The sequence below is a fragment of the Lemur catta genome, chromosome 2 (genome assembly GCF_020740605.2).
Source record: "Lemur catta isolate mLemCat1 chromosome 2, mLemCat1.pri, whole genome shotgun sequence".
In the NCBI taxonomy this organism is placed as follows: Eukaryota; Metazoa; Chordata; class Mammalia; order Primates; family Lemuridae; genus Lemur; species Lemur catta.
In genome coordinates this window covers 17,980,898-18,002,873 of record NC_059129.1, presented here as the reverse complement: position 1 = coordinate 18,002,873, position 21,976 = coordinate 17,980,898, and the positions used below count along the sequence as shown (strand labels likewise).

Genomic DNA, 21,976 nt, shown 5'->3' with positions numbered 1-21,976 from the left:
CTTGCAGGTGTGCCACTCGGGGCTCCGTGAGGAGGGGATGCCTGAGGGCCAGGGAGAGGACGTGGGGGGCTTCCTGGAGGAGGCGAACCTGGAGCCTTGAGGGTTTCCTGCAGCAGGAGGCACTAGGACGTTTTGGGTGGGCCACGGCGGGAGATGGGACTGGTGCTGGCGTGCCAGAAACACTCTGCAGAGACAGGCGAGGGAGGGCAGGGCAGGGCAGGGGGCTTCCGAGAATCAGGAAGCCCCCCAGCTCTCCCCGCGCCCAGGCGCCAAGAGCAGCAGGCAGTGGTGGGGGACGCAGAGCCCACGGCCCTGGCTCACGAGCAGTTGCTCCGAGTCACACACGCGCCACGCTCGCCGCTCCTGGGGTCCGTAAGGGACGAGGCCCCGGGAGGCCTCTGCTCTTGCTCTGCTCTTACACCCACCACGGCTCCCTGGACACGGACGGGCACACAGGGCACCTCGGAGGCCTGCCGGGTGGGGGAGGGTTACAGGACGTGGCTGGGCGCTGGGTGGGTCATGAGGCTGGGGCTCAGCCAGGGGTGGGTGGCAGAAGGGACTGCGAGGGAAAGCGGGTGGGCGGTTGGCAGGGTGGGTGCATGGTGGCGGGTTCGTGCTGGGCTGTTGGGCGGGTGTGAGGGTGAGCTGGGGCCAGGAGGGCAGAGTGTGGGTGCAGTGGGCGGGTACGGGGACGTTTGGGGTGCGTGGAGAGGTGGCTGGTGGGTGTGTTACTGGTGGGACAGGGTGGATGGGTTGGTGGGGGGGTGAGCGGGCAGGGGGTGTCCGCATTGGCGGGTGGAGAGCGGGTGGCCGCAGACGTTGGCACGAGTAGTCCAGGTGCGCAGGGGAAGGGCGGGGAGGCCGGTGGGCAGGGGCGGGATGGGCGGAGGGCCGGCCGGCTATGCGGGTGGGTTGACAGCCGGGAGGACAGGTGGAGGGCGCGGTGAATGCGGTGGGTGAGGGATGTGCAGGTGGGTGGGGCTGGGGGCCGGTCGGGCTGTGGGTGGAGGAAGGCGGCTTCCAGCACTGACCGCCTTGTCTCTTGGCAGGACACCAGCCACACATGGGGGACTCCTGGCCCCGGGGCTCGGCACAGGAGGCACCGGAGCTGAGCCGCCAGTGCTGGGTGCTGGGGCACTGGGTGTGACCGAGATCCCAGCCCAGTCCCTGGACCTCGGGCCGTCGCTGGCGCCACCCGCTGCGGCAAGACCACCAGTCTGGCCCCCCTGGAACCCTGGCCCGTGGGCCGTGAACTCAGCCAGCCTGTGTGGGAGACACCAGGCCCGTCCTGCCCACTGCCGCCCGGGTCCCAGGGCCCTGGAAAGGGACCACGTGGGCCTGAGGGAAGGGACAGGGCTGCACAGAGTGACTCTGGGACAGCGGCCACCGATCCTTGCACCAACACACGCAGAGCCCTGCCGGGTGCGGCTGCAACGCCAGGAAATACACGGACGCTGGCACCCGCAAGCCCGCGAGGACCCTAAGGAGGTGCCCAGAGGGGCAGAGCCCGCGGGAGACAGGGGGTCGGCTTCCTGAAGGAGGGGGCAGCTGGCACTGCAGGGGGTCATGCAGCAGGCACACAGCAGGGGCTTAATAAATGCTTGCTGAACCTGTCTCCTTGCGGTGTGTGGAGGCCAGTTGCCGTCTGGGCCGTGCTGCCCCCTCATTGCCCCACCCCACTGCTGCCCCGGAGCCTCTCGGTGACACCCCGGAGCGTGCCGGACCAGGGCCAGCCGTGGGAGCCGAGGCTGGGGAGGACGGGCGGGAAGGACACAGGCTGGCGGGGCTGCACGGGTCCCAGGGGGGGCGCAAGGCAGGGGCCAGGCAAGCAGGAAACGTGGGGTGGGCGAGAGATGGGCCCCCAAACTCAGGCCCTAAGCTGGGAGTGGGGAGAAGCCACATTGCTCCTGAGAGCTTAGCAACGTCACACCACCCTGACCCCTGTTGGGACCCTTCACTCCGTGTCTAGGGCCACCTTTACACAAAATCCCAGGGCTTAGATGCCTGGGAAACAGATTCCTATTGTAAAGATGAGGGAACTTAGGGTTGCAGAGGTGAAGTAACTTGCCTAAGATTCTAGAGCTAGTGAATGGCAGAGCTGGGGTTGAACTGGGACCCCTGACTGCAAGTTCAGGCATCTCCCAGGAGGCCTTATCCCTTTCTGGAAAGATTTCTAGAGCTTTTCCCCAAGTAGAACACATTCTTTTACTCCATCCCTCCATCGTTCATTCCACCTATCCATCATCCAACCCTCCATCATCCCTCCAACCCTCCGTCATCCCTCCATCCCTCTATCCCTCCATCCCTCCATCATCCCTCCAACCCTCTGTCATCCCTCCATCCCTCCATCCCTCTATCCCTCCATCCCTCCATCATCCCTCCGACCCTCCATCATCCCTCCAACCCTCTATCATCCCTCCATCATCCCTCCAACCCTCCATCATCCTTCCATCCCTCCATTCCTCTATCCCTCCATCATCCCTCCATCATCCCTCCAACCCTCCATCATCCATCCATCCCTCCATCATCCCTCCAACCCTCGATCGTCCCTCCATCCCTCCATCATACATCCAACCCTCCATCATCCCTCCAACCCTCGATCGTCCCTCCATCCTTCCATCATACATCCAACCCTCCATCATCCCTCCATCATCCCTCCAACCCTTCATCATCCCTCCAACCCTCCATCATCCATCATCCATCTGCATCCTCCATTACCTGCCATCCTTGTATCTGACATCCGTCCACCATCCTTCCACGCACCCATCCTTGCTATTCAGCCGTGCACCTGTGCATCCATTATCCGCCATGATAGAATTCATTGTGCCCTCCTATGTGCCGAGCCCTGTGGCAGGCACCTGAGGTCGGGTACTGAAGCATCCAGAGAGGGCGTCTGTGGTCACCGAGTGCTGTGGTGCCTGCTCTGGGGCCACCGCCTGGGTTCAGATTCCCCCTCCTCCTCGTGACCTTGGGCAAGTTACTCCACCACTCTGTGCCTCAGTTTCCTCACCTATTAAATGGGGGTAATCATTATACCTACCTCTTAAAGCTGCTGTGGGGATTAAATGAACTAACGTACGCGAAGCGTGTTCAGAATGGAGCCTGGCCCACTGCCAATGTGGTGTCGGGCTTCCTCTCGTGATGGTGAGGGAAGCCAGGCCATGGGAGCCCACGGGTGGGGGGCGTGGTGGGTGGGGCAGGCTCCTCTGGGAGAAGGTGCATTTCAGGTGGGCAAGAGTACAGAGGGGAATGAAAGCACGTTACGGGGCTTTAAGATAGTCCAGAGGGCAGGTGCGGATAGAAGGGGGTCACGGACATGGTGGGAAATCAGGTCGGTGGAGCCAGGAGGGGCTGGACGCCCCGCTAGGCAGGGTAGAGTTTATCCTGGCGGCAGAAGACAGCAGGATGCGTTCAGCGGCGCAGGATGCGCCCAGGTGTGCGTTCCAGGAAGCTCACCGCAGCTAAGCGCAGAGGACAGGTGCGGGAGACACGCCATCCTCGCCTCTCTCGAGTGAGAGAAGAGTGGCCTGGCTTAGGAACGCGGCCCTGAGGAGGGGCCCACGGGGGGACCCAGGAGCTGGTTAGGAGGGAAATCAGTGGGCGTGGGACGGCCTGACGGGGGAGGAGCGAAGGTGGCGCTGACTCTCGGGTTATGGGGTTCAGGTGTGGGGAATGGGGAAGACGGAGACTTCGTGGTCCAGGTGTCCTCAGTCGCAGGGCCCAGGGGACGCCCAGGTGGAGGTGCGCTCATTCATTCATTCATTCATGCATTGACTAATCAAGGGAGTGACTTGTGAATTCACTTTTCATTCATTCAGTAAATACTGAGGACCTACTGTGTGGGGCTGGAGACGGGCCTGGGAGGAAGATCGGGCCCGGCTACTCAGGCCTTGAAACGTCGGGACAAGAATTCAGGCTCTGGCCTCGTGCAAGACAGAAACACTGTGATTTGGGGCTGGAATCCGGCCCAGGCCACCCGGCGCCTCGGAGCTCTTGTTCTCACCCGGGGTCCTTCTGAAGTTGGCGAGCGGACCACAGGAGGGCCAGAAGATGATTTTAGTTGACACATGGGCAAAATTTTAATCTATTTTAATAGTTGTGTCTATGTAAATGTGTATTAGAAAAAAATGTATAATGGGCACATCAGTGCTATGATTTCACAGATGTCGTCGCTTAGGATGAAACCAAAATAGGCATTTAAGTAAAAAGAAAAAGAGTTGGTTTAAAGAAAAATATTAAATAAATAATCGTGCAAGTGGTATGTGATTATGATATGTGGATGGCTCGAATGAGGGCCATTGTCACAAGGGAAGGGAAAGAGGACCTCAGGGCCACTTAGGCTTCAAGTCCTCCTGTATCCTTTTGGGCTCCCCCTGGGCAGGGGCTGAGAACAGGCTGTCTTTCAGTCTCACGGAGCCTGCAGCAAGAAGGCTGCTAGTTAGATAAAAGGAAGCACTTCCAGGCAGGCGGGGTGAGTAATCCAGTGGGTCACTGAGAGGTACTGTGAGGGTTGTCGTCATACGGGGAGCAAATGCTGCTGTCTGCCCCAGTCTGGGAGGAGGGAGGCACCAGCTGGATTGGAGAAAGGGGGTGCCTGGGTGAGCACCCGGAGAGACCTGGACAGGGAGGACATGCCCCCCCTCCTCCCACTCTGCACACAGCTTCCCAGCTAACGCTCCCCGCGCTGGGCAGACGTGTTCTGAGGGAACGGCTGGCTGTTGGCTTTCGGGGTGTGCCTTTGACCTTGACCCCTGCACACCGGCCTGACCCACAGCCCAAGGCTCGGCACCCGCACCCGGTGTCTCTGTATCCACGTGCCCTGGGCTGGCGTGCACAGTGGCCCAGGCACACATACACACGGACATCTGAGGCTGGCCTTGGCCAGAGGTGCTGACCCTGCACATACACACACACGCACACACACACACGCACACACACACGCGCGCGTGCACACACACACACACACGCGCGCACACACACGTACACACACGCACACATACACACACACGCACACACACACATACACACACACGCACACACACACACGCACACATACATATACACACGCACACACACACACGCACACATACATATACACACGCACACACACACACGCACACATACACACACGCGCACACACGTACACACACGCACACACGTGCACACACGCACACACACGTACACACACGCACACACGTGCACACACACACACACACGCGCGCGCGCGCGCGCGCGCATGCGCATGCGCGCTGACAATGCACAAGCAGGAGTCGGCACTCCGTACGGACCTGCGCGCTGTGTGTACGCCGTGCTGGTCCACGCCGTGTTCCCCCGGTGACCCTGTGTGCTCAGCCATGTGTGCGTGTGCGGGCCCTGGACAAAGTGCCACACAGGTGCTGGTGCTCACACACGGCCCTGTGTACGTCTGCGCCTCCACATGCTGGGCGCTTCTCTCGTTTGTCCCTGTCACCCGCTCTCTGCCTCGGGGTCACAGTCCTTCCCCCGGCCAAGCGTTGATGGGCAGCCCCAGGCCTCGGTCACTAACGGGGCTGACGTCCCTCCCTGGCTGGTGGCTGCGATGAGCAGTCATCCCGCCACCCCCCGCCCAAGCCGGAGTCCCGGCCACACACGCGTCTCCCTCGGGTAATGGAAATGTCAGCGTGATTCATGGGCACTCGTCTGCGGCAGCCGGGCCCGAGGACCAGGCTCTCCGGGGGAGACTCGTCCCAGGGAAGAGCCGCTGCTGCCAGGGTGCCAGCCCCTGGCTTGGGAGGAAGTGCGGACGGAGATGGGCAGGCCTGGGCTCAGCCCGGCTGTGGGCCTCGCTGCCCCAGGTCACTGCGCCAGGAACTGAGCCGCGCCCTGCGGCCGCCACAACCACCAAGAAACCATCTTTACCCTCCCCGGAGGGTGCCCTCTAGTGGAGGAGACGGAGATTCTGCAAATAATCCTAAACAATAAAAAGATCACTTCGAAGAGCGAGAAGTGTTATGTAGGTGACCCAAGGAAAGATCTGATTTATACCAGTGGGTGGGGGAGGCCCCCCCCCCCAGAGGAAAGGCCACTGCAGCGCCGACTGGAGGAGGAAAGAGGCAAGGAGTAGAGTGTGGGCAGAGGGACAGCACGTGCAAAGGCCCCGGGGTTTGGGGAAGTGCCGTGTGGCTGTGTGCAACACTAGGACAAGACAGAGTGCTTGGAGCGAGGTCTGCTGCTGGCCAGGCTCCTGGGCTCAGAGGTGCGGGGCCCGTGGGGGTCACCTTGAAGGCCATGGGAGCCGTTGGCCAGAGGGTTTTAAAAGGCAGATCAGCTCTGCATTTGGGGAACTTCCTTCTGGCCATGTGTGGGGCTGGCCTGGGAGATGGGGCGCAAGAGAGAGGCACGGTGACCAGAGGGGGCCCAGTAGGGTCCTTGTGGGAGGCGGTGGTGGCTTGGGCTGCACTGGCCCTGGGCATGGAGGGAAGGGGTGTCTGGGCAGTGGCAGCTACGGGGCTTGGAGGTGAGTGACGGGGTGGGGGTGCCTGGCTCTGCCCTGGCTCCGCCCAGGCTCCCGTTTGGGGCTTTGATGCTGTGCGGTGAGGGCGGGGGGGGGGGACGCTGCGCCATATGAGGCCTCGGTCCAGACCAGGGAAAGGTGACTTCTGAGTGGATGGGTTAGAAGAGGGTGCCCCTGCCTGCCCCTAAACACAGAGTATGTGGCCCCAGAGCACGCAGCTCGGAGGGCTGGAGTTGAGTGTCAACCTGGGGCCATGCGGCCGAGAGGCCGTGACCAACTGCACCTGCCCCGGGCCTGGGCTGTCTGTGGGGCTGAGGACAAACTCAGCCCAGCCCGGGACCATCAGTCACGAGGCAAAACCAATCTCCTCTGCGTGGGGATTTACTGCATGGACAGACAGGAAATCACCGGGCAGGACCCCTGCCCTGTCCCCAGCCCGGCCCAGGCCGTGTTACCCTGGTAATTGCTTCTAGGGCCACATCTCCTCCTGGACTGGCACTGTCTGAGCCTCTGCCTTGCGGGGGTCAGTGGCCGCGCTGATGGCCGCAGCCTGGCAGGGGCGTGGGCACCCGCAGGGCGGGCCGGGAGCGGGGAGTCAGGGGCCCTGGGGCTCCAGGGGGAGCAGCTCGGTGGTGGGAGGCCAGCCCCCCCAGTGGGTGCACACCTGAGCCTGGTGCACCCACCCCGCCCCTTCCCTCCGGGGGACTTCCGGGGTGCGCGTTGGGGTGGGAGGTGCAGGCAGAGTGGGTGAGGGAGAGGAGGCCGAGATGAAGAGCACGGGAGGAAAGTCACCCGCAGACGGAAGGGGTGAACCAGAGCCAGGAAAGAGGTGGCGGCGGAAGGGGCGGGGCATAGTCTCTGCCCAGCCAATGGGCCGGCTGCTCTAAGGCCTGTGCCCTTCGTGGACCAATCAGCTGGGGCCAGGAGGGCGCCCGGGAAACTCGAGAGGGCGCAGGTGCAAGGTGGCGCCCGTTTCTCCTGTAAAGAGCCCAGGCTCAGAATCACGTCCCTGCCCCGAAGTCACTCTTACTCAGCCTCAGGTCGCACACCCGTAAGATGAGGGTGACCATGAAACGTAGTGCAGGCATCTTCCCTCCCAGGAGGGCTGAGCTCCAAGGGCCAGGGGTCACTGATGTCCTCACAGCTCCATGACACAGGCCCCGCAGGTGACCCTGCAGCCTGGGTAAGGGGGCCCAGCCTCCAGGGCGTAAGGTCCCTCGCCAAGGCCGCACACCCAGGCAATGGTGCAGCCTGGACTCCACCCCATTGCCCGTGGGCACCACCAACTCGCTGGGGAGCTGAGGTCTCAGTGCTGTCACCCGCACGTGCCTTCATGAGGAACCTGCCGAGCGTTCTGTAGGGTGGAGTCTTAGTAGCATCAGCTGTTTTTGCTGTCACAGCAGGCGCTGCTAAAGGCCGCCCCTTCGGCAGGGGCTGTGGGTGTCCCAGAGAGCATGGGTGGCCTGAACGCCGCAGGGCACACGGAGATCCCAGACACACCTGCGCAGAGACAGACCCGCACAGTGGGCGGACAGACACCCCGAGGCACTCAGGGACACACACAACACAGTGCACAGAAGCCACTTGCCTTTCCCAGCCCCTGGGTGGCCCTGCTGCCTGGATGCCAGAGGCTTGAGTCCCAGGCGCGGGAGAGCCCTCTGCATGCCCGGGAAGCTGGGGTCTCCTTGCCAGCCGTGCGCCTGCTGGACCCCACAGCTCTGTCCTTGCAGCACTGTCCCCGTGTCCCCTTCTGCTTCTCCACAGTCCTCACCTGCCTCTATCTCGGGGGTTGCCAATCCGCATGCTGGCAGGGGTGTGTGTGTGTGTGTGTGTGTGTGTGTGTGTGTGTGATGGTCATACCAGTGACAGTGGCAGACAAAGGGTAGGGACGGGGGTGACCTGGAGAGCCAGCCAGGAATGTGGGATCAGACTGGCCACGTCGCCCCATCTTTCCAGGGAAGGGAGGAATCTGAATTATAATGTGAAAGCTGATAGTAAAGGATGGCAAATAATTTAAAAAAAATTAAACATTGTCTAGGCCAGCAGAGTTGGCCAAACCCAGCAGGCTGAGCCACCAGATTGAGGTCTGCGAAGAGCCTGGTGGGGCCTGCAGGGCTGGGAAGGGGACCGTCCTGGCTCCGGTGAGGAGGGAGGTGAGGCCCCGTCGCAGCACACAAGCCCGGGTGTGGGGCAGCCGCCGTCCGCCTGCTGCAGAACCTGCCTTGGCAGCCCTGGGGGCCTTCTGGGGCCTTCTGAGGTGGTGGTGCCAGTGTTGGAACCAAACCGACTCTCAATAAAGGGAAGCAGGTCCTGGACAGAGAAGCGGGGTCCCCAGGGGCTGGCTGCTTGAGGGGAGCATCCTCTGGGAGCCCGAGCTACTCTTCCCAACCCTCTTGTCAGCTGCGGCCAAGACCCTTTTCCAGTAACCTATGCCAGGGTGCCAGTAAGCCCCCAGCCTCTGACAGCTGCAGCCTTGGGGTCTTTTTTGCCCCAAGTGTGTAGGGCGGGGGCTGCACAGAGGGAAGCAGCAGGACGTGGGGGCAGGGGAAGGCCTCTGTTTACCCACGACAGCCAGGCTCACCCATCTGCAGGCCCAAAGGCTCACGATGGATGCCCTGTCTTCCTGCCCACATGGGGGCCGACAGGCCAGGAAGGGGTGGGGAGGAGGCCGGCAGGGTCCAGCCCTGGGCATTCCTGGGGCCGGGGGCAGGAAGGAGGCAGGCCCACGGCCACGCTGGGATGCAGGGCTGGCCACGCAGGACTTTTGCGGGGACCAGAGCTGGCCTGCATGCAGGTTTGGTTTGGCTCACTCAGTGTGTGTTTGCTTGTTTAAGTTAAGCCAGCATTTAAAATTTAGATTTCACATTAAAGATAAACATTAATAAAACGTCTGGATGTCTGGCATTGCTGGACGCTCAGAGCCGAGCTGCAGCTAATCCCTTAGGAGGGCCTGTGCTGCCCTGTTGCTGTCCCTGCAGGCCAGCGTTGCTCCCTGACACCGCTTGCCTGGCCCCTGGATAGCTGAGAGCCTGGGACGCCCCCGCCAGCTGCCCACAGGGAGGCCTAGAGATCCCTCCATGGGAGGAATGAGGGGTCTCTCTCTCACACCAGGGTAGCTGGGCAGAGCAGGGCCCCTATGCTCATAGGAACTCAGAGGGAAGCAGGCGGTGGGGGGCAGGGTCCCAGCCACTTTCCCTTCATGCTTAGGGCCGGGACAGTGGAGGGAAGTGCGGTTTCTTTCTTTCTTTCTTTCTTTCTTTATTTTTTTTTGAGACAGAGTCTGGCTCTGTTGCCCGGGCTAGAGTGCCGTGGTGTCACCCTAGCTCACAGCAACCTCAAACTCCTGGGCTCAAGCGATCCTCCTGCCTCAGCCTCCCGAGTAGCTGGGACTACAGGCATGCGCCACCATGCCCGGCTAATTTTTTCTATATATTTTTAGCTGTCCAGATAATTTCTTTCTATTTTTAGTACAGATGGGGGGGGGGTCTCACTCTTGCTCAGGCTGGTCTCGAACTCCTGACATCGAGCGACCCTCCCCCCTCAGCCTCCCAGAGTGTTAGGATTACAGGTGTGAGCCATCTCGCGCGGCTGGGAAGTGCGGATTCTAAAGAACCTGCTTACCTGGGATTCACGCTATTGCTGGCACCTGAGCTGCAGTTTAGACCTGCCCCACTGAACCTCCTCCCACTATCCAGAAGCTAACAGCAGCCAACACTCACCCCTGAAGGAAGCAGGCGTCTGGGGGCTGGTGTTCCCACAAGGTTATCACCCCAGCCTCAGCAGGGATTTTGCATTGACTGTAACAGCTTCCAAAGCTGTGTGTCCTTGGAAAGTTACACCACCTCTCTGAGCTTCAGCTCACTTATCTGTAAAGTGAGGATAATAATAGTGCCTGCTTCATAGGGTTGTTAGGTGGACTGAACAAGATACTGCCAGGCATGTAATGAGCAGTATATGTGTGTGGGCCACTCTCATTTGTCCACACGGCATGACAATCCCAGTGAGCAGGCAGGACCAGGACCACAACACCCTCGGCAGTGGGGAAAGGGCCGCTCAGAGAGGGCACTTCCCTCGTCCGTGTTGCCCAGCCAGCCTCCAGGGGGCTCCGACTCGGGTCTTGGAGGCAGCATGGGCTCCCTCCATCTGGCCCCAAATCCAGTGGGTCAGACTATATTCTTAATAACATCTTTTACTGATTTTGCAAGAGAAAAAAATAGAAATTTATTTTAGAGTTAATGCCTGTACAGCTTCTTTTTCCCCTCCCAGATTGCACGGTACATGCAATTGTTATAAACATCAACTGAGACTCCGGGAGCGGGCGTGTGTAGTGTGCGTGCCACCTCCCTGACGAATTTGACCTGTACCCACGCCTCGGGCAGGGAGGGGTGGATGGGGCTTCCCTGTAAAGCAATGGCACTGGTTTGGGTCACGAGAGCCGGTGTGCTCAGCCCCCAACTCCCTCAGGCGGGAGGTGCTCACCACATCTGGGAGCGGAGCAGCGGTGCCGGGGGCTTGGAAGCTACCGAAATGATGGATCTTCTCGGAGAAAAACAATTCTTATCTGCACATCAGCCCCGTGCTCCAAATGAAAAGCGCATTTGCATAGCTGCTCCAGCCGAGGCTGCAAAGCTCATAAAGTATTTGCTGGGGCTCTCGGTTGCATAGGAACGTACTTCGAGTACAGTACTGCGGCGGGGCCGGGCTGGGCGCCAGGAAAACAACGGATTAATATTTGGAACGAGAAATTACCCACCACTGGGAAACCAATTAGGTCCCTGATCTGCGCTTGTTACATCGATGGAAATAGACGCGTCCTGGGCCTCTCGGCTGGGGGTGCAAGGCACGTTTCCAACTGGCTGGGAAGCGGGTGCAGAGGGAGAAGGGGGGGGCAACGAGAGCCTCCCTGCCTGACTCCAGGGGCGCAGGGCACGGACAAAGGGCGGGAAGCCAGCAAGTGAGGCTGGCAATCGGATCAGGAGGGACTTGGCAGGGGTGTGCGGTGAGGGCAGCCTTCGTCCACACTAAGTTCAAGTGTAAAAGGGAGTGGGGCTGTGTCCTCAGCCTCCCCCCAACGCCTGCATCCAGGGGGTATTTGGGGGGTTCTTCTGGCCCTCTGGGTCTGGAGCCGCCAGCCTGGAGCCTTTCTGGACCTGGAAGCAGCACAGAGAGGGTGCCCTGGCGTGCCAGAGTGGCCCAGCTCATGCTGGAGCGCCCAGTGGGTGGGTCCGGCTCACTTCCGTCCCTCAGCAGGACACGTACCCTTGGCCAGTCCCTTGATAAGAGGAGAGAGGACCCTGCAGAGCCAGCGCCTCCCTCTCAACCGGACCAGACGCACATTGGGGGCCGGGAAACGACCCCAGCCTCTCAGCCAGCTCTGCCCGTGCCCAGATGGGGCAGAGGAGTGTTGGCCACCTCCGCGGGGGCCCATGCCCCTGGGTGCTGGGGTTGGGGTGTGGGGCCTGGTCTCCCTGCTGTCCTGCTGGGCCGTGCTCTGGGCCCTCAAGAGGCTGGAGGCGCCCCCCCCCCCCCCCGCCAGCCCACCGCAACGTCCTGGCGTCGGCCCAGGCCTGAGTGGTCATGGGCCCTGCTTTGCTGGATCTTGAAGGAGAGGCAGGAAGCACCAGCCCAGAGCTGCAGGGGATGGCCCAAGGCCACATCTGCCACTCCTCTAGTTTCCAGGGCTGTCACCCCCAGTCCCCTCTCCCCAGTGGGCTCCCCTCCACCCTGCTGCAGTTCTCTTCCAGTCCCTGGGGCTGAGGGCGGGGGACACGGGTGCTGAGTGAGGCCGGTGACGGAGCCCCAGCCTGGCTGGGAGGACCCGCTCTTCCTCCTCCGCCAGTCAACACCGCCATCGTCTCGCCGGCTCCTTCTCACTTATGCAGGTTTTGGGACGTAAGGCTGTCAAGGCAGAGCACAGAGGGACCGAGTTAGCAAGCCTCAAATCCTTGAGGGGTGCCCCACGCCCTCAGGGTGAAATTGGACTGCTTGGGTTGGCATTCAAGGCCCTTGGAGAACAGCCCCTGCATGCTGGGCACCTGGCACGCCGGCCCTTCCCTCTGCCTGGACTGCGCTCCGCCACGCTGGCCCCCAGGCCTTACCCCAGCTGCCGGGCACACCACTCACATCCTCTAGCACCCAGCTCAAATATCGCCCCCTCTGGGAAGCGTTGGGCACCCTCTACCGGTTTCCCACGGCACCGGGCAAACGCCTCCCACACAGCACTGGTGCCCCCGACTGCCTGTCCCTTCTGTACTTGCAGCTCTTGGCTACAGGGAGCTGCACCATGTAACAGGTGCCTGCAGGACGCAGGTGACATGTACTCCCGAGGTTCTGTCCCCATCAGCGACTTCCCAGCCCCTGGGCAGGCTCCTGGGTGGGGGTCTGCAGGCAGGGGTGAGGGCAGAGGTGCCAGGCCCCAGCTCCTCCTGCAGTCAGACCAGACTCCAGAAGCCGGGTGCTCTGGACGGGGACACGCCACTGACCTGGGTCAGCGGCACCCTGCTTCCTTTTTGAGTTGGTGATGATTTGGTTTTCGTTCATCATCTGGACGTCCTGATCCTCGACCTGGTTGCTGCGGGGACGGGGGAGACACAAGATGCAGTCGGGCTCCAGGACGCGTGTCCGGCCACCCGTCCTCGTTAGGGCTGGCGGGGGAGGCCGTGGGTCCGGCCGGGGCCGCACCTGATGGTGGTGTGTTTCTCCTGGTGACAGATGCTCGCGTCCTCGGTGAAGAGGATGGTGTGGTGGGGCACCGTGGGCTCACACGTGGGCAGGATGCCCCCTACCAGGTGGCTCACCATGGCCAGGATCCCGTTGTACACCAGCAGGTCGTCCACCAGCAGCTGCACGGACAGAGGGGGCTGACAGACCCCCCTCCCGCCCACACTGACCTTGGGCAAAGCAGGGGACCGCTCTGAGCCCAGGCTTTCTCCCCTGGAAGACGGGGTTGGCGACAGCGCCTACCGTGTGCCCGGCCTGCCTTGAGATTTCAGACCTGCACGTGCTGTCAGCCCCGTGTCGCAGATGAGGAAGCTGAGGCTCGGAGGCTTAAATACCGTTGGCACAAGTGGCCGAGCGGGGAGGCAGACTCGGGTCTCTGGCCCCCAGGGTCCCCGCTCTCCCCATCTCAGAGCGGCCCCCCCAAACCGGTGGGATTCCAGAGGAAAAGATGAAAGAAAAGCCACTTTCTGTTCACTGCGAGGGGGTTTTGGATTCGCGGTTGGATGACACACTTCCCTGCCTCTGAGGACCAGGCATTTGTGTCTAAGGTTGCGACAGAGAGAAGGAAATCAAACTGCAACAAATGATAATTGCCGGCGGCCTAATTACCAACGAGCATAATTATCTCAAAAAATCCAGCTAATAAGTACTTACGCCAAACTCCTTCACCCCTCGATGGGGTGTTTTCGCGTAATTCCACAGTTTGATCATTGACACGGTGGTAGGCAGATCGAAAATCACATAAACCCGGTTTACCTGTCAGAGAGCAGAACTAATTAAAACAGGCATGTTTGGAAACAGAGGCGCTCGGCTGGGCTGGGGGGCGCTCGGCTGGGCCGGGGGAGCTGGGGGCTGAGGCAGCGCCCACCCCTGTCGGCCAGCCGGGAGCTCCGCCCCCTCATCTTGAGTCAGGTCACGTGTGGCTGCATTTGCACCAAACTGCTGAGCTGGCTCTTGGAGGGCCTGTGCTCTCGGGGCTGGTGTGGCCCTCATTTACATGCCAATGGAGAGCCCGGAACATCCTCGGCCTTCCCCCACCCAGTTCAGGCCCAGAAACAGGCCGGGGCCCCAGGGGCCGAAGGGACAGTCCCCAACTCAAGTGGAGCACTAGCCACAGGCGATCCGCTCGCCAGACCCCTGCTTGTCCTTTCCTTGAGTCATAAGTGAGGAGCAGAGCACTGGGGCGTTCCCAGCATGTCTTTGCACCTCTGCTGGGGGCGTGTGCAGGGGCCTGTCCCGCTCAGGGGCAGAGTCAGCTGGCACAGTCGGACCCAACAGCCCCCTCCCCACCCCCAACAAAGACTCTCAAATATTAGGGGCCCCTTGCAAGACCTAATAGAGAAATAAGCATGCCCTGTTGGCTACAAGCTGCAGCCTCAGTCTTGCCCAGGCCCTGGCCAGGCTGGGGGGTGGGGTTTGGGGGAGGGCCCACCTCCCGCTGTCCCTTGGCAACAATGCCTGATGCCTGCCCCGCTGAGTCCAGCTGCGAGAGCGACATGAAGATAGGCCAAGGGCAGGCCTTGAGACCCGGGAAACTGAGTCAGTTGGTCGTAAGAGCTGACCAGGCAGGTTTGGGGCCAGAGAGGGGGCAGGGCGGCCAGGTTGGGGTCCAGTGCGTGGTGACACAGGAAGGAGCAGAGGCAGTAACTGTACAGGGAGGGGGTGGGGAGGAAGAGGGCAGAGCTGTCTGCAGAGAAAAGGGAGGCAGAACAGAGAACCAGACGGGGGTGTCCACAGGGACCCCAAGCCCTCAGGCTGCTGCATGGGGGTTCCTGGCTTCAGATTCCCCTGTGGCCCCTTTAGCTCCTGGGGTCCCCTTACACTAAGCTCCCCCAGAGCAAAGAGAAAGAATTGCTAGCCCAGAGAGCTGAGCCCATCAGGCGCGTCAGCAAAGACCTAAGCGTTTCAGTCGGCTCCCTCGCAAGCATCTTGACTTGTTTGAGATTAACTTGACCTTGGAATAAAGAGACCAGGGACAGAAAGCTCCCCTGCCCGCCCCAGGGCCAGGAGCGGAACCCACCAGGCCTGGCAGGATGGGGGCCAGCCACATGTGCCTGCCGTCGCTGGTGTCGTTCACTTGGTCGATGAGCTTGTCTGGGGTGCGGATGTCCCCATTCACGCCCTCCAGGGAGTTCACGCTGTCGGGGAAGGCGGCGATGTCTGAGGAGGTGTCTAAGCTGCCATAACCAAAAGGCTGCGAGCTCGGCACAGCGCGACACTCTTGGGGCTGCGGCCTCCGTCAGGCCGACGGTGCGGCTCGGGGGGACGCTGGGGCTGGCGGGCCTGCTGCTCTGGGCAGCCGGAGAGCTGACAGCTAAATTAGACACGTTCCTGGGAAACTGGGCACGTGGAGGCCAGGGGATGCGGGCGTGTGTGTGGAGGGCTGGCCGGCTTCAAGCACGGAGGGGTGGAAGCCACACTGAGGGCTGGCCGGAACAGGGACTTTCACGGAACTGCCAGAGGTGGGAACAAAAAATGCTGTTGCTGCTTTGGAGAGCAAAGGGCCAACTCCACGGAGGAGGTTTTCTTTTGGATGGGGACAGGGTGATGGCTGAATGTGAGGATGATGCCAAGACTGTTTCCCCAGCCACGTGGTGGGACTGCGGCAGCCTGACCCAGCTGTCACCACTCAACCAATGGGCGTTACTGTGGGTCTGCAGAGCCCAGGTTCCAGTGCCGGCTCTGCCACTATGACCGTGAGAGCTTGGGCAAGTCACGTGACCCCCCGGGCCTATTCCCTCATCTGTAAATTGGGTACAAAAACATCTCTGTCCCAGAAGTGGTGTGAGGATCTCAGAGGACACTGGATGTGAGCCCTCTTAGTAAAACCACTGGAGCCTTATACATCCCAGCAATCACTGATAATGATCAAAACCATCAAGAATCATTAATCCCAGCTGAGGAGGGCGGGGCCACTGGGAGAAGGCAGAAAAGGATCCAGCTGAGCCCAGGGACCCCAAGCAGATGCAAGGCAGACCTTATAACCTGCTCTGGCATTTCCCTAACTGTGGTGGTGGGTTGGGATTATTGACTCAAGAGCCTAGAGGGGTCAGGACAGATTATGTAAAAGAGAGGCAGGATAGCTTGGTGGTTAAAAGCCAGCATCTGGAGACAGACTCACTGGCTGTGTGACCTTAGGCAAGTTACTCAACCTCCCTGTGTCTCGGGCTCCACATCTGTAAAATGGGATAACAGCAGCACTTTCTTCACAAGATCACTGTGAGGGCAAACGAGGCACCAAGTGACAAGCCCTGACACAGCACCTGGCCCAGAGTGAGCCCTCAGTAAATATTAACAGTATGTCTCGGGGGCCTGGCAGACAACAGTGGGAGGGGCGGGGGCTTGGATGGGTGTGCCGGGGAGGACAGGCAGCGGCCACTCGGGTGCAGCCGTCATCGCTATACTTGACCGTGGGCCTCGTGTTGCCAATTTCTCAGAGAGAAGCCAGACAGCAGGGTTTTCATGGGAAACCTGATTTTTGAAAATATTAGCAAGCGATTTAAAATATTTTAAAACGCACTGGGCTTCCAGTTTGCAAATTCTGGCGTGGGTATACCGGGAGCAAAGGGTTCCATGGTTAATAAATTCAGGACACAGTGAGTTGCATACAGTGCAACAGATCAGAGCCTTTAGACCCCAAAATATCTACAGTTCTCTGCGAGGGGCTGCAGTTGGCAGCCTCTCCCGACGCACTTGAGCACAGGACTCGGGTTTGTGGAATCCTGGCTCCCGACGGCCTGGCAGGGTGCTGCTCTCTGCTTTGCCACCGCCCCCTCCAGGGCCAGGAGGGCTCTGGTTCCCAGAGGGACACTTCCCCCTGCATTCAAGGATTCTGCCCCCGTCCAGACCCTCCCGTGCTCCCTCGGGTCTGGACGGAGCCCCTTCCCGTCCCGGAAAGGATACTGTTCTCCGACAAGGGGATCTTCTCTCCCCGCTCGTCGTACAGCTCCAAGCCCGTGAGACCGATGTAATAGGGGTCGCCCCAGCTGGTCAGGAGCTGAAACTGGAAAATGACTGGGGACGTTATTAAGGAAATCAGGCTAAATTTTTTTGGAGAACAAAGTAAAACAGTGACAAAGATAACAAAGGTTTTTTTGGATTATATTGATGAAAAAGAGAAAATGTTTTCTCTCTCTGAGACTAAATCCTATCAAAATATAGGTGGCATCAAAGTTTCTTTAATTTAAACTGCAAACTCCTGTGTACATGTGTGTGTGTGTGTGTGTGTGTGTGTGTGTGTGTGTGTGTGTGAGAGAATGAAGACTTCAAAACCTTTCTCCAGGCCTCAGGAGACGGGACAAGCGGAGGGTGCTCCCCAGGGAGCAGGCAGGATGGGGAACATTTGTGTCACAAACTCATTGGATGGTGTTGAACAAATTGCTTCCCTGTCTCATGCCTCAGTTTCCCTGGCTGTAGAATGACAAGAGCAGAGTACCTGTTCCCTCCTCCACACTTTTCAGGTATGCAGGGGGCTAAAAGGGGGGACACATGAGCCTTAGAGCATCAGGGGATGTGGGACATGGCAGGGTGACCCACGTGTACAACCTCGCATCAAGCCCTTCCCAGGCCCTGTCCCCTGCTCCTGCCAGCACTCCCAGGAGCCCGCAGGGCAGGAGACCTGAGAAGGGTGTGGTGACTCCCAGGCGATGTCATAGCAAGAGGTGGCACTTCTAGGAGAACCGACTAGCTAGGCAGTGGGCCTCAGAGCCAGGCTGCCGGGTCTACTAACCTGGTCCTACACCTTCCCAGCTGTGTAGCCCTGAGCGAGTGACTGAGCCTCTCCTGCCTCAGTCTTCCTAGCTGTGCAATGGGGCTGCTAGCAGTACCACCTCATAGGGCGGTGTAAGGACTGCGTGAAGACAGGTGAGGCACTGAGAACAGTGCTAGGCCACTTGTCTTCACCTCGTCCCAGCCTGGCTCCAGGACAGCCCCGGGTCCAGTCCCTGGGCTCAGTTTCAGCTTCTCACCCCCGGCCCCCCCACTGGAGTCCTGGGTGCTGCCTTCTGCAGCCTCTGCCTGCCAGGGGGTGGGGCCTGGAAGTCACATGGCTGCCCCAGTCCCAGCAGCACCCAGGAGGCTGGGGAACCCAGGAGTCCTCCCATCCTCTGCCTCAGTTTCCCTACATGGCACTCCAGCTGCCTTAGCTGTGGCTGTCTGAAACCCTGGCCGGGCAGCTGAGGCCCAGAGCCTGCCCTGGGGCCCGGGCTGCGCTGCGGGTGGGACGAGGAGGATACAGCCACACGGCATCAGCGGCGCCTCATAGTCCATGCTCGCCCGCTCCAGGCTGTTCCTGTCCAGCCTGAAAAAACACAAAACAGCACATGAAGAAGATCACGACGGCCCCAAATCACTGGTCAGTTATTCCCCAGGCAACAGACTGGGGCAGTTGAGCATTCCCTGGGACGTAGCAGTGCAAAGACAGAAGAGGGCCCTGCTCCCCGGAGTTCCCATCCCAGATGACAGGCATTGCCACGCCGGCAGGAGGCTGTGCCAGGAGCCCTGGTGCTCAGGCTTTCCTGACACAGACTTTTATCCCTCAACACCACCCTGGGGGTGGGGGGTACTTTGATATCCCTGGGTTGTGGATGAGGAAACTGGAAAAATGAGAAATGAAGTCACTTGCTCAAGGCCATGGAGCTGGTAGGTGGCAGAGCTGGCATGTGACCTGAGGTTGTCTGGGACCACTGCCCACTCTCTTATGCACCCCCACTCTGCTGCCTCCACGAACAAGGAGAGTCCATGCTGCGCTGAGAGCCACGAGAGACCCATGCCGAGGTGATGGGACAGAGGGCCTGGGTGGGGCAGGGTACGTCAGGGGTGGCCCAGGAAGGCCTCTCAGAGGGGACAGCCATGGGAACGTCAGAGCTGAGCCTTCCACGCAGAGAAGCAGCAGAGCGAAGTCCCCACGGTGGGAAGGAGCTGGGTGCTCCAGAGGGCTGGATCGGGGCAGGATGGGGAGAGGGAGCGAGTGGAGGCTGGAAGGTAGGGAGGGCCCTTGAAGGCTTTGGCTTCATGATCCCGCATACCTGCCTCCACCAGCCAGGGCCTCAGTTCCTACATCTGTAAAATGGGCATAATATTCCCTACTTCAAAGGGTGGTGGGAGGGATTCCCCAAAGGACAGATACAAAGCACCCAGGGCTCAGCAGGCCCTCCAGAGAGAGCGACTCCCCTGCCAGCCTCCCCACCGCACTCAGCTCCCTGGTCCATGGTCAAGGCCCTCCAGCCCTAGCCTGGTTCTCTTCAACTTCAAGAGTGTTACAATTAATTGACTGTTCCCAGTGACCATCCCAACAAGCCATCCCCACTATGGCGGAGGGAAGCTCATTTTGTTTCGAGAGCTTTGGCCTCTGGTGTTTGGACATCGGGGGATTTAAATGAGTAAACTTAATGTGACATTTACAAATTGTTATGAACTTCATGCAGCTGAGACTGGGGCCAAGAAATCCCAGCGAATCCATGAGATATTAGGCTCTAGTTTTCTCTTTGAATCTTTCTAAATCAGGAACACAGAAACAAGAGAAGCAAGGCCCTTCCCCAAACTGGCCAGCGGGCATTTCTGGCATTTCTGGCATTTCTGGAACGGAGACCGGCTGTAGCCTCTTTTTCCCAGCGGGATGCGCAACAAAGTATTTAAAATCTTAAGCTCTCCAGACTGTGAAAAACCCAAACATCCCCAGACAAGGCTGGTACATCCCACAGGCTTCCGGGGAGGCTTGGCTGAGCTTTAGAAAACAGCCAAGTTGAAAAGCAATGCGTTTGATCATCGTTTCAAAACCCTTTCAGTGTACACACTTCAGAGCAAGTCACACAGCAAGCGAGCCCAGGCACGGGGAGGACCTGTGCCCGGCGCCCAGTCCCCCTCACCTCCTGGCCGGCTGGGGCAGCAGTCGAGCCTGTAGGTAGTCCACGAAGAGGATTTCTTGAGCAAAATCAAAATGACAGTTGCCTGGCCCCTTCCGGATGAGAAAGCCCTCGGGAGGGGAGACGCACAAGCCGTCCAGGGAGACGTGCACGATTTTGGCCTAGCAAATAGAAGAAATAGCACACCTGAAGGCGAGAAGCCAGTGCAGGGTGGGCTGCGAGACTGACACGGCTGGGGCTGGGGCAGCTGGTGGTCACCACGGACAGCCCTTTGCAGAGCCCCAGGCTTGAGACACAGCCTGGTCTGGCCTTTCTCCTAAGCCAGAGCCACCTGGCCAGGGTCCGCTTCCCAGTGTCATCTCTACTCCGTGTCAGGCGCTGTGCCAGGTGCTGGGCAGAGAGCAGACGACAAGACAGGCAAGGTTCCTGCCGCAGTGGACATGTACATCCATTCTCTGGTCACAAGTTCCAGGGGTGGCACTTGACTTGGCCAAGGCCCCACCCACCTGCAGCAGCCTGGGGCGGTATGACATGGTGACCAAGGGCATGGACTTAGGTGCTCCGACATCCACCACCAGCAGCTGTGGATGTTACTTAACTTCCCATGCCTTGATTTCCTCATGTGTTAAATGGGCACAGCAATGAGTTAACTTAGTAAAGTGCCCAAAACAGTGCCTGGCACAAAATGGGCACTCCATGGGTGTTGTTATTCATTCCTTCTTGAAATCCCGGCTCACACATCAACACCTCTCCTGGAACTTTCCTGTAGGACACAATCAGCTACTTCCTGATCTTTCTTCTCATAGCACTTAGCTTTTTTTTTTTTTTTGGTGGGACCTGGGGAGGCATGTACTGCCTCACAGTGTCCTCAGTGGTTTCTGGGGCTCTCTCATGGCAGAGACCCCAGCCGGACCATCTCTACATCTGTCTCAGGGCCTGGAACACAGTAGGTGCTTACTAAGAGCTTAGTGAATTCACGAGCATTTGGGCCAACCTGCCCCCCATTCTAGCCAGGGCTCTCCAGCCAGATGGCCAGGTGTACCAGTAAGTCTCAGGGGCTCGGGGCAGGAGAGGGCAGGAGCGCAGAGGCGTGGTAGCCGGCCCCCTCTTTCTCACTCCCAATTCCAGAGCCATGTTCTCCTCAACAGCTTACTCCGCCTTCAGGGCCAGCCGTGGGCGCAGCTGCCGATGACACTGGTGGAGCTTCCCCTTCAGGAGATGCTGAGAAGAAGCTGAGGGGGGGGCTGCCCTGGGTCTCTTGTGCCCCTGGGGCCCTTTGCTCCCTCAGCATTGGGGGACCCCTCTGTCAGTCACTCACAGGACACGTAAACCTGACAAGTGTGGGCTCGCTGGCTGCAGGTGCCGCTGCCACGTGGACCTGGTCTCTGTCTCTCATCCTCAAGGCTGACTCCTCGTGCGCCTCAGGCTTTTGCCACTTGCCTCAGGGGGGCACCTGCCGGGCTTGGAGCCAGCAGAACACAGCCTGGAGCTGCCAGGGTCCCAGAGCAAAGCAGAGGCCCAGGAAGCCCCTTATCCACCCCCCAGGGCCAACACCTCCTCCGGGAAGCAGCTGGGACTTCCCCCAGGCAGAGCCGGTCCCCTGTCCCCTGTTCATTCCCAGGCAGGTGGCTTCTATGATCAGCTTCATCTAAGGAAACCAGAGTTCAGCGAGGCCAAGCAACGTGCCCCAGGGCCCTGGCACCAAGCGCGTGCGGGGCCAGGACCGGGTGCTCGGGAGGGCCTGGGAGGGGGCATCTCAGTCACAGCCTCCACACACTGCACGTGGGGCTCTGCCCCCTCAGGCCACATGCCGTCCCATCTCCCTCTCCACACGGTGGCCCTTGTCACTGGCCCTGAGGCTGCTGGGGCCCAGAAGCAGGACCTCAGTCACAGGAGCTCA

The 21,976-nt window shown here is 60.0% G+C and overlaps 2 protein-coding genes across 9 annotated transcripts in view; one reads left to right on the top strand and one right to left on the bottom strand.

The window, feature by feature from the left end:
* The window catches only part of GSG1L (GSG1 like), a 182,518-nt gene extending 180,905 nt beyond the window's left edge, over nt 1–1,613 (top strand). Inside the window, exon 7 of the mRNA XM_045542854.1 lies at nt 1,050–1,613. Within this exon, the coding sequence (XP_045398810.1) occupies nt 1,050–1,147 (98 nt within the window). The 3' untranslated portion in view covers nt 1,148–1,613. The remainder of the gene's footprint in view (nt 1–1,049) is intronic.
* Nucleotides 1,614–10,689: 9,076 nt separating this feature from the next.
* LOC123632509 (katanin interacting protein) overlaps nt 10,690–21,976 on the bottom strand; it is a 167,964-nt gene continuing 156,677 nt past the window's right edge. For 6 of the 8 annotated variants that reach the window (XM_045542845.1, XM_045542849.1, XM_045542846.1 and 3 more), the window contains 8 exons: nt 20,080–20,237; nt 18,448–18,512; nt 17,117–17,227; nt 15,234–15,373; nt 13,868–13,969; nt 13,175–13,335; nt 12,976–13,064; nt 10,690–12,391 (listed from right to left, as the gene is read on the bottom strand). In XM_045542845.1, coding sequence (XP_045398801.1) covers nt 12,333–12,391; nt 12,976–13,064; nt 13,175–13,335; nt 13,868–13,969; nt 15,234–15,373; nt 17,117–17,227; nt 18,448–18,512; nt 20,080–20,237 — 885 coding nt within the window. In that variant the 3' untranslated portion in view covers nt 10,690–12,332. Of the gene's footprint in view, nt 12,392–12,975; nt 13,065–13,174; nt 13,788–13,867; nt 13,970–15,233; nt 15,374–17,116; nt 17,228–18,447; nt 18,513–20,079; nt 20,238–21,976 lie in introns of those variants that run through there. The other 2 variants (XM_045542850.1, XM_045542851.1) reach the window with 2 other exon arrangements.